A 12,023-nucleotide genomic window follows, 5' to 3' on the forward strand; every position below is an offset into this window, starting at 1 on the left:
GACGTGATGGTTGTTCTCGAGGACGAGGACGAGGACAAGCGCAGGGAGGGACGGGACATGCGAGGCCAGCGGACTTTGGAAAACCTTTGCCGCTACAACATCAAGTCTGCGTTGTACAACTGGGCTAGTGCATGGAAGGAAGTCCCTGTCAAGACTCTGGAAAATAGTTGGTCTCGTCTGCTTCTCGGAACGGATGTGGAGTACGATTTTCTAGGGTTTGACGTGGATGACTTCCATGCACGGCTACACATGCACGGCGACGATGTTCGTGAGTGGTTGGATGACGACGAGGGCGACCCTGGGTATCAGACATTGTCTGATATCAAGATCGCCTCTTCAGTTGCAGATGTCAGTACCGAGCTTGAAGATTCTGACAAGGAAGGCGACGATGATGCGGACTCCTCTCAGCATGACACTACTCCAGCCATCCCCAAGCTGAGCGCACTCCGGGAACATCTAGAGTTCGTCCTAGACTACATGGAACACCCGGACTGCGACAGGGAGATGGGGCCCTTGGGACTTGTGGAGGAAACTTTCAGGCAGCGCATCATCAATCGTCAGAATCGATGGTCATTGCGTCAATCAACCATTGACACTGCGTCAATCAACCCCCGCTGTGCCCAGCCCTGGCTCCACTACGTTGCCTCCCCAAGACAGGCCCTCATGAGCCACAGCCCAGCACATCAGCCACGGTGGAGTCACCGCTCGACGTGAGTTTGCGGCTGTCTTATGAGTAGTCTGCAGTGGGTACGCCATCACCATGACCCAGCGACGCACCCCTAGGTCACCTGCCAGTGACACTCTCGGACTCTGACAGTGAATGAACAGCAAGAACTTCTCCAATAGACCACATGGGAATTTACAGAGTTGTGCAGTGAAAAAAAGTGTGTTGTGTTAAGGATTTACAGTTGTGAGAGAAAAGACTCATTTGGAACAAAATTTAACGTAAATAGACTTGTTTGTTTTTGCTTTGGAAAATTATCAGAAGAATGGGAAAAGTTAAAGTGCAGAGTGCAACACTTAGTAAGTTACAATGGAGCATTAGTTAGACAAGAGTGCGCACTGTGAAGAGAACGGACTTCTGTGTGAGATTGACTAAGTTCAGTGCAAGACTTCAGGAACAGTGTACTGGAAGTGCTTCAGGAAATCCTTCTTACTGTCAGAGTCCGAAAGGAGGCGGTTATTCATCGAGGTGGCCATGGACTTGCTGTAAGTAGGCAGAATGTTTCATACTATACTTTTTTCCATACTATACTTACCTCATTTCACTCTTTAATGTCCCTTATTGGTGTGAATACGGTGTTAGGAGCTATGCATGTGCAGTAGGAAGGTGTTTTTCTGAGTTAGGCTAGGTTAGGGTCCATTAGTACCAGTCCAGGAGCCAGCCACCAGAATGTTTAATATTGTATGAACCTACTTCTAAACCCTCATTTTATGCTTCTTTTGCATTTATTTCAGTCATTTATGTGCCTTATTGGTGTGATTTGGGTCTTAAATAGGTGCTATACATGTCCAGAGGGAGTTGTATAGGCGTTTCTCTGAGTCAGGGTCCACAAGTACAAGTCCATAAGCTGGGGCCCAATATCCGGACAGGACCACTATTCTGACCTGCCTATGGCTCTATTACGTCGGATATTGGAGTGATTACTGTAATGGCATTCTGCATGCGGTGACATCCCTCAACTGCTGTAATAGAGGTACACCACAAGACAAAGTCATCTACAGTACAGTCACTATTTTCGCGCCTAATTGGTACTGCAATTGCGGAGCGAAAGTTAAACTTGCGAAATTTGTGTGTATACTTTACACATTATAAGTGGTAATTGGTTCTGCGGTCAGCCACCTCATTCCCCCTTAGCTACCCATTAATGACAAAATACACCTACCACAAATTACATACAGTTAATCAGACATATAATATATTACTGAACAAAGAATTTACTAACACTGACACTTAGGCTGAACTGTTGATGGGGCTTGAAGATGAATTCCGAGGCTGAGAGTAGTGGTTAGTTACCACCTGCCCCCTCACTGCTCTCCGCCACCACTGTTTGAGTCCCCCACACCACCACTTCCCAATGCTTCAACATCAAAGACCTCAAAATCCAGTGGGAGCTCATCAAGCTCCCCAATATCGTCAATGTCCTCATCCACAGCACCTTTGTCCTCCCCAGCCTGTATGTTCTCCAAAGCCTGGACTTGTTGAATACGAGAGGACAGGAATGATGTTATTAGATTCTAATGACATGCATGAATCTGGCAAGGAAAAGGTCCTTGTAATTAGCCAGAAGTCTATCCACCATCAGGAGGAAAGTGTCCCTGATCTCTGTCCTCCCATCACATTCCTCAATTTGCTCTATCAAACGAGCAGTGGTTGCCAGCAAGTCTGTGATTTGGCGAGATGTTGGCTCACCTGGTGGGACAGGTAAGGGTTCCTGAACTTCGCTGTCATTGACTCGTTCGTCTGTTTCCAACATCTCCTCAATGGTCGGTTCAAAACAAGTGACCGCGGAGATGCGGAGGCTCGTGAAAATCGTAGGAAAATCATGAGACTCCTAGGAAAAAAACATTCCCTTGCCAATGCGAAACGAAATTTTGCGAGAGTATATATCACGAAAATAGTGACTGTACTGTACAAATAAAGATCCCTTAACATTTACAGGAACTGCAGACATGATGCCATTAACGGCAGCTGCAAACAATGTAACACTTAAAACACTCCCCTGAGGAACACCCTCCTCCTGAGAAAAAGGCTGAGACATAAAAGGACCCACAGGAACCTTTAAGAGTCGGTCCGTTAAAAACACTGTTAAAAATTGGAACATGTAACCTTTAATATGCCACCCAGCTAGCTGATTTAGGATTCCCACTCTCCAGGCAGTATCGTAGGCTTTTTCAAGGTCAAAAAAGACTGCCACTGTTTGCATGTTTCAAGAGAATCCAGATTGAATTTCTCTTGTAAGCAACACCAGAGAGTCTGTGGTGGATCGATTCTGCCGAAAACCAAATTGCCTTTGATGAAGGCTGTTTCTGCTCTCAAGAAACCACACCAAACGAGCGTTGACCAGTTTCTCAAACAATTTGTAGATGCAACTCGTCAGAGAGATAGGTCGATAATTATTAACCAGACTAGGATTTCGCCCAGGCTTGGGAATGGGGACAATAACAGAGCTCCGCCAACTATCAGGTAACACACCTGAAACCCATATTCCATTAAATACCCACAAGAGGAATAATTTGGAATTTAATGGGAGCCACTCTAGCATCTTGTAATGGATGCCATCCTCTCCAGGCGAAGTTGGAGAGGATTTAGTTAAAGCAGCCTCCAATTCCTGAAGAGAGAAAAGATCATTATAAGGCTCACTATTATCAGACCTAGGATCTGGAGCCACAATCTGCTCTCGAACACCTCTAAAATGAGCATCATAGTGCTCCGGACTAGATATCTTAGAAAAATGAGAGGCAAGAATAACTGCAACTTTAATAGGATCAGTTTCAACATTGTTGTAAACCTGCAAAGCTGGCATTGGCATGAGAACATACTTTCCCCTTAGCTGTTGCACCTTACGTCCAATGAAGAAGCTCGGAACTGCCGAAGTCAACTCCGAGATGTACTTTCTCCAGGATGACTTCTTGGCCTCCTTGAAAACTCTCTTCTGTTTGGCTCTATTCCTTTTAAGGGCTAATTTATTTTTATCTGTAGGATTATTTTGATACTTACAAAAAGCAGCCCTGGTGGCTTTCCGCGCATTCACACACTCTTTAGTCCACCAGGGAACAGCTGGGCGTCTAGGGCATCCTCCCATCTTTGGTATAAAACGTGATGCCCCATCTAAAATGACTGATTGTATATAATCATATCCCACTAGAGGATCAGGAAAAAGATCATACTCTATCCTTACCTCTGTAGCTTGCATGTAGCCAGCCCAATCAGCCTCTTCAAGTTTCTACCTGGGAAAACATGCTGACGGACTGTTCCGACCACACACCAACTTAATCGGAAAATGATCACTGCCACACAAGTCTGAATGGACTGACCAATAGTAGTCAGCTGCCAAGACATGGGAAGTAAGTGTCAAATCTAAATGAGAAACTCTGTTCCTTGATATTTCATGCCACGCAGGGGAACCATCATTTAACAGAACCGCCTCACTGATATCGAGGAACTCCTCAATGACAGATCCCTTTGAACAAAGTTGGGAACTCCCCCACATGGGATTATGTGCATTAAAATCACTCAAAATAAAAAATGGCGGTGGTAATTAACAAGATTGAGCAATTCAGGACAAGATAAGTCATGCCCAATCGGTGGCTCAATCCAGGCTCTATATAAAGTGAACACAGGGTGATGCGCCTATCCAATACAACAGACACAGCACAAGCTTGTAAATTTGTATTAAGAGGAATAGCTTTATGTTGAACTGAGGTGCGAACAAGGACAGCCGTCCCACCCTGGGGGTGATCATAAACAGAAACAGATTGGTACGACACCCAGTCAAGACCAGAGCTGAGGCTAGTATTGCCCAGCTTTGTCTCCTGCAGACAGACCACACCTACATTAAGTTCATGCACTAGGGATTTAGGCTGTTCAGAATTTGAATGAAAACCCCTACAGTTCCACTGTAAAATAGAGGAGGATTATTTCTTATTCGGGATCGAATGTACTGTACTAGTAGGTTTACTAACTTTATCTTTCCTCTTCTTGTCAGGAATGACCTTAGGTACAGATGATGCTCTCTTAATATTTGATGAACCTGACTGACTAATCTTAGGAGTAGAGTTTAGTTTTGAAACTCCTTGAAAAGAAGTCTCCAACTTATGAATCCCTTCCTTAGATCTACTCTTAGACGGGGTTGCCTTGTGAATACTTCAAGGAGTATTAGTAACCACTGACTTGGGAGTAGAAAGGACATTAATACCCAAAGGACCGTCCTCTGACCGGAGGGGCATCTCCTCCTCCTCCCTGTCATATAAAACATTCTTGACGACTGAAGAATCCGACTTACCTATCGTAGGATTAGAGCTAAGTTTGGAAGCTCCTTGAGAAGAAGTCTCTAACTGATGAATCTCTTCATTAGATTTACTCTTCACTGAGGCTGTCTTTTGAATACTTTGGGAAGTATTACTAACCATTGATCTGGGAGTGGAGATGACATTAGCACCCGAGGAGCCATCCTCTGACTGGAGTGACATCTCATCCTCCTCCTTATCAGATAAAAGAATAAACAAGTTCTTAGTCTCCAAAACAAGTCCAGATTTGACTGGAGGTGACCTAGTTCGACCCCTTTTATGAGCTGGGGAAACAAATCCACCAAACCCATCACCTTCAGGGGATGAGTGCATCTCGGCTTCCCTCCAAGACTTAGTAACAGTGGAAGGACCCGCTACTGGGTTATCACCACCAGTAGAAGGATTATCCTTCCCCTTCATAGTAGTAGATTCAGGTTTTGCAGCTTTCCTATTGGCCGAAGGACCTGCTGCAGAGTTGCCATCACCCGTAGAATGACTGTCCTTCTTAGTTATAAATTTTGGTTTTGCACCATTGATGTTTAGGCCATTGGCACTCTGGGAGGATGAAGCTCCTTCCCTTGGTGCTGAAGTAGCAGCAACATGAGCAAATGATCTACCCAGGGTGGGTTGGGCTCGCTTTAGCAAAGCTAAAGCTTGCCCAATGCTAATGTGCTTAGCATTAGCTTTAACTACCACTTCCTGCTCAAACATGCACTGTGGACATTCCTTAGCAGTGATGTCATGGTCACCATCACAGTTTCCGCAATGAGGGTCCCGACAGCAGTCACCATGTTCTGGCTGAGAACACTTTCGACATACCTTAGCATCCTTGCAAGCACTTGCAGCATGTCCATATCTAAAACAATTGAAACACTGCAATGGCTTTGCCTTGTGCAGTCTCACGTTGATATGCAGCCTATCAATACAAACAGACTGAGGTAAGACGTTATCGGCAAAAGGACAACTGGTACAAAGGTAACGTAACTGATATATTTTTACATCAACCACATTAGGAGGACACATATCGAGGATTTCACGCTCCCTGAAGTCAGCAAAGGTCATGGCAGAAAACCACTCCCTTAGCATAACTATGGTCTGACAAATCAAAACTGGTGGCTAGGGTGTGAATTGACCCTCTGTACAGTGTTGCTATGTTTTCCAAACCCGTGATGTGAAACGGCTGTTATATATGTAAAAGGCATCATAAATTAGATAAATACATATGAAAGACTGACGAAGAGAGTGTATGTGAGTGAGGTGGAGGGTGGAAGAGGGAGGGGGAGACCGAGGATGAGATGGAGGGATGGGGTGGAGAGGTATATGAGAGAGGGGTGTGTGAGTTGGGAGCAGGGTGGTGAAATGGCGGGGGACAGGGCGACTTGGAGGCGATTTGTTTGTGGCCACCCCAAACGGGATTGAGGCGTCTGGCAATAGATAGATAGATAGATAGACATATGAATACAATGTTAACATGTGTATTATAATATATGAAAGAACAGTAAACTTATTATGCATGAAATATTTATACGGCAATACAGAAACGTTGCATAAATATTTTACAGCGATGCTAAAAAAAAAATGTTGTCACTTATTGGCTTTTACCATATTTCTGGGGTGGGTGATAATATCACAATTATGATTATAAGATAATGTGCAGGAATATAAGTAAAAATATGCCAATTTCTTAGTAAAAGAAAAAATAATACATTAAACCCTCATGAGCGGCAACACTCACACAGACCCAGACTAACCCGGCCACAGCCACCATCGTGTCACTATTCTTTGTGTCCTTACCTCCTGGGTGGTGTGGAAATAAAGTCAAATTTACAATATGTACAATATAATGTAAAAGAAAATAACCAAAATGTATCCTAAAACACCATAGATGAGAGAGAGAGAGAGAGAGAGAGAGAGAGAGAAGGGGGGGGGGGAGGAAGGCTAGTGGAGGTGTTGAGGGATGGACGAAGGGAGGGAAGGAAGGAGGGAGAGAGTGACTGAATGAAAAATCATGGCGCCGCACCAGCAAGGTCATCTGGCGACGTATGTAACACAATAATAAATATTTTTAAATATAATTAGATATAATAAAAAAATAAAGAAATGAAAGCATAAGTTTATAAGTCGCTCATAAAAGAAACAAAATTCCCCAGGGTGACGCACATTTCCCACGAGAGAGAGAGAGAGAGAGAGAGAGAGAGAGAGAGAGAGAGAAAGAGAGAGGGGGGGGAGCATCGCGCGTATGGAAAATGTGGCAACATTGTACAGAGCTTCGTGCCCCACCCTAGCCGCCAGTTTAGATTTGTCCTACCATAAATGTCCTGTGTGGTTTAATTTCCACTAACACAGAACTGTCTAGCTTTAAACTAGTAAGCATTTGAGACACCATTTCAGAAGGACCATAAATTAAAACACTTTTCTTACCATACCTTTTGACAGAATCGAACGGTAAACGACCAAGCCTTTCCTCAATAAAATGACAGCCTTCAATAAAGTTTGCACATTCTGAACAAGCAGTTGCAAGAAGCCACTTGGGATAGGACAGAGGCCTATTCTGTGGCTTTGCAGCGTCTGTTATAGACTTTGCATAATCCTTAGGGATGTATGCATCTGCATCATGAAGAAGTATTCTGCTAAGAGACACACTCAAATCAGTATCAGTACTCAATGCTGATAAGGCATGAGAAGCGTCCTCAACCCATGCAAACTGAGAACAAAATTCCCATCCGTTAACATCATCAAGCTATTTAATTTTGATCTTCTCAACTACAACAAATGGCTCCAACATCCGGCATATGGAAACGCAGTCACAGTGTGGCCACCCAGTCATGGTCAAAACACGTTTATTGATGACACAAGGTCCAGCCCTGGAGGCAGTGGAACCTGTGTCATCTAAAGAGGGAGAGGGTTTGTGAGAGGAATCCACATCCATGATCAGGGTCATTCCGGGTTCGTCAACAGGAGAATCAGTTGTGCTTAGAATGTCATTACTGGCTGCCAGGGCCACAATTAACCAGAGGAAATAAACGGTCCATTCAGGCAGAGCCTCACACCTGATTAAGACTATACTGCATATACAGCACTGGTTCATCAGGCCAGTGAGGTATCCTGTCACAAAAGCCAGGGATAAAGGGGGCTGCCAACCCGCTCTTAGCCCAGGTATAACCAGCAGAGCTTTCCTCTTTTGGACGGTATTTGCTATCGTCCAGAATTAGGGGTGTCAAATTGGCTCCCCCAACTCTAGGCAAGAAAGTCCCCCCGGTACGGCAAACCTCCGCCCATGCGGGGGAGGGGGGGCCACATGTACAGGGTGATGATTCATACCTATGGAGGTGAGTTCGGAAAGCTGAGGAAATGAGTGGGAAAATGAGAGTGTCTCGCAAGGAAGGCCGGCCAGCATTACAATTGCACCACTCTGACAGCTGGGTCAGTGCTGCCAACACTAGCCAGGCACTTGGCTTTCACACCCTGAGTCGAAGTCGAGAGCTGCCACGCAGACACAGCTCGCTTCACCGCAAGAAACTACCTCTTTTATCCTCATCCCTACTTATCAATGGGACAACTTGCAGACCTGGAGAGGTTATATTTACAATACGAAGAGTTGGTGAGTAATACGGTTTTTAATTTGTATCCCTAAATGCTATACTTTCCCAGATATTAAGGTCTGAAAACCTGCTGTTTTCAGGAAAATGCCTATAGAGAGGGAGCATTGGCCTCAAAACAATGCTGGTGTAGAAGGGTTAAACAAGTGTATTTTGAGATGGTTAACTAACCCAAAAATAACTGAAGCAGATGAAGACTTACAGAGCCAGGCTGAGGTGTGGGCTGTGGTGTGGTTCCCCCTGATTGTTGGTTAAGGAGATCCCTGTACATGTCCCGCTGCTTCACGAGGTTCTCCATTTGCTCTTCTTGTTTCCCTCGCCACTCACACAACTCCTTCAGCTCCTTGCGTGTACTCTCAAGCTCATCCTGGCATGAACACAAAAATAAAATAAATGACAATCCTCAACTTGATGCCTGCTGTTTTACCGAGATACGGAGCTCCAACTGGATGAGGTCCCTAAAGGGCTTACATTTGAGGGTTGGTTGGGATTTACTGATCACACAGTGTCATTCAGGGGAAAGTGAGGCTGTTCACCTCACCTTATATGTTGGATTGAGCCTAGCCCTGGGCCCCTGTGATCCTGATGGGTCAAAATAGGATTGGATAATGAATAGGTCCTCAACTCAAATTACTGTATGCTTCCTCTAAAGGAATTTCCACACTGAGGTTTGCCATGTTACAGCTCACATTTTCTATAGACTGGAAGCATAATCAACTCTCAAAACAAGGTACAGTAAAAGTCCTCCAATCCAGCCACCAATAATCCGAAAATCCCAATACTCCAAATTTGTCAAGACGAAATTTGTTGAATTTTTTTGTTTTTCTTTTCAAATTTTTCTGGGGTTTATCAAAGGATTTATCTGGCATGGACTTGTTCTTAGACTTAGATGTACCTGCCTGCAACTATTCATCTACACGTCTAGGCATTTCTGGTGAGTAAAACAATAACTCATATACTGTAATTATAAGTGTTTATTTAATGATCATGTACACTCACAATCACTGATTTCTGCTCAGGGGTGCCCCTTTCCTACTCGTATGTACCCAGAGAAGACAGGAGAGGGGAATGAAATGGGCTCCTCCCGCCTCTACCCCTGCTCCCAACCCTCCCCCATACCCCTATCCCACCCAACCCCCCACTCGTCATTCTTAACTTGCAATTACATCTTAAGCTAACTTCATAGTTTACACTCATAGTCACATTACTAATACACAAACAAAACACTAGGATATGTAAAAAGCATATGATATAATTATGAACACGCTGCAGCAAGAAATTCATGCATTATAATGTTGACAGTAAAACAAAAATGTTAACAACGGCCATCCCAGGCCTCATGCACTGTGTGTGTGTGTGTGTGTGTGTGTGTGTGTGTGTTTACCTATTTGTAGTATACAGGAATTGAGCAATGCTCGTGTTGTCCTGTCTCCAAATCCAAATTTATCTAGTCTACCTTTACACACACGAATGTTTTTCTCTTGCACAACCTTTTCGTCTAAGTCGTTTCAAATACTTATGTCTATCTATCTATATACCTAGGCTGCTTCCCCCAAGGAAAGGGAGGTAGCCGAGACAGGACGACACACTCCCCATTTACTCATCCATTCAAACACATTCATTTGCATCTTAGCCCCAAAGGGGAGAACGGACAGATCCTCACCGCACCACACCGCACAAGGGTCAACTGCGCAATGCAATCAGTGACATCCACAGCAGGGCCCGACAGCAGAACTGGTTTACCCCTGCCACATCATAACAGACCCATCCCTTTACCCGCACCTGACCTGACTAGCTGATCAGACCAAATGCGGGAGAATATCCCCTCAGGGCTGCGTCATCACTTATTCATTCACAATTTCTCTCCATTTATTTCTGTCATGCACAGCCACTCTTCCTTGCTCAACAGACATCCCTCTTGCATCCAATGCTCTCTTCACACTGTCCATCCATCCTATTCGTGGTCTTCCCCTCAGCCTTACACCTCTCACATCAGATCTAGTTATCTTTTTCACCAATCGCTCATTATCCATTCTCTCCATATGCCCAAACCATCGCAACACCCTCTGCTCAACTCTACCAGCCATCTCCCGAACAACTTCAGTTCTCCTTCGCACTTCATCATTTCGCACCCGATCCATACGTGTCACTCCACACATACTCCTCAGACACCTCATCTCCATTACATTCAAACTTTTCCTCTCTGCTACACCCATATTCCATGTTTCAGCCCCATATAATGCAGTCGGTACCACAACACCCTCATACAGCCTTCTCTTTACATCCATTCTAAGCATACGACATTTAAACACTTTTTTCATTCCTCCCAGCACCTTTGCTACTTCATTTATTCTAAACTTCACTTCTGCATCTATTCTTCCATCCACAGCAACATGTGACCCTAGATATTTAAAACAATCTACCTCCTCAAGCAACTCGCCATTCAAAACTATATTCATCCCCCTACCATCTATCAACCTCGTACACTTCATCACTTTACTCTTATTCTCATTTACTTTCAATTTCCTCCTTTCACACACCCTTCCAAACTCCTCTACCAACTGTCTCAATCTCTCCTCTGAATCAGTCACCAGTTCAGTATCATCTACAAACAGCAGCTGCTTCAGATTCCACTCTCCACCATCAACATTCACCAGAGTCAGACCTCCACCTAAAACTCTTGCATTCACCTCCCTTACAACACCATCCATGTAAATATTAAACAACCAAGGCAACATCACACATCCCTGTCGCAGCCCCACTCTCACAGGAAACCAATCACTCACAGCATTTCCCACTCTTACACACACTCTACTATTTACATAAAAACTTTTCACCCCTTTTAGTAACCTACCATCAAGTCCATACAATCTTAAAACAGTCCACAAAGCCTCCCTATCAATTCTATCATACGCTTTCTCTAAATCCATAAATGCCAAAAACAAATCCTTGCCTTTCGCTAAATACTTTTCACACATTTGTCTCACAGCAAACACCTGATCAACGCATCCCCTCCCTCTCCTAAAGCCACACTACTCATCACCAATCACTCCCTCTGTACCCTCTCTAACTCTCATAATTAACACTCTACCATACACCTTACCTACAACACTCAACAGACTTATACCCCTAAAGCTAGTACATTCATACTTATCACCCTTGCCTTTATACAACGGCACCACACAAGCACTTGCCCAGTCAATTGGCACCATACCTTTCACAAAGCACACATTCAACAATCTTACTAACCAGTCAACAATAGTCACTCCACCATCCTTCAGGCATTCCACAGCACACCCATCCATACCTGCAGCTTTCCCTGTTTTCATCTCCTTTACTGCCTTCTCCACTTCCTCCTTCGTGATCAAAGAATCATTTAACTCTCCCTGCACATTTATTCCTTGCACCCTTCTA

At 44.3% G+C, this 12,023-nt stretch overlaps 1 protein-coding gene across 1 annotated transcript in view; it reads right to left on the bottom strand.

Moving 5' to 3' along the window:
* Window positions 1-12,023, bottom strand: part of LOC145402051 (nucleoprotein TPR-like) — a gene marked incomplete at its 3' end in the record, with an annotated part of 419,889 nt that overhangs the window by 290,580 nt on the left and 117,286 nt on the right. Inside the window, exon 13 of the mRNA XM_080274148.1 lies at window positions 8,808-8,976. Coding sequence (XP_080130274.1) covers window positions 8,808-8,976 — 169 coding nt within the window. The remainder of the gene's footprint in view (window positions 1-8,807; window positions 8,977-12,023) is intronic.

Source organism: Coenobita brevimanus, chromosome 57, assembly GCF_032717465.1.
Source record: "Coenobita brevimanus isolate Jiangsu-jjx chromosome 57, ASM3271746v2, whole genome shotgun sequence".
Lineage (NCBI taxonomy): Eukaryota > Metazoa > Arthropoda > Malacostraca > Decapoda > Coenobitidae > Coenobita > Coenobita brevimanus.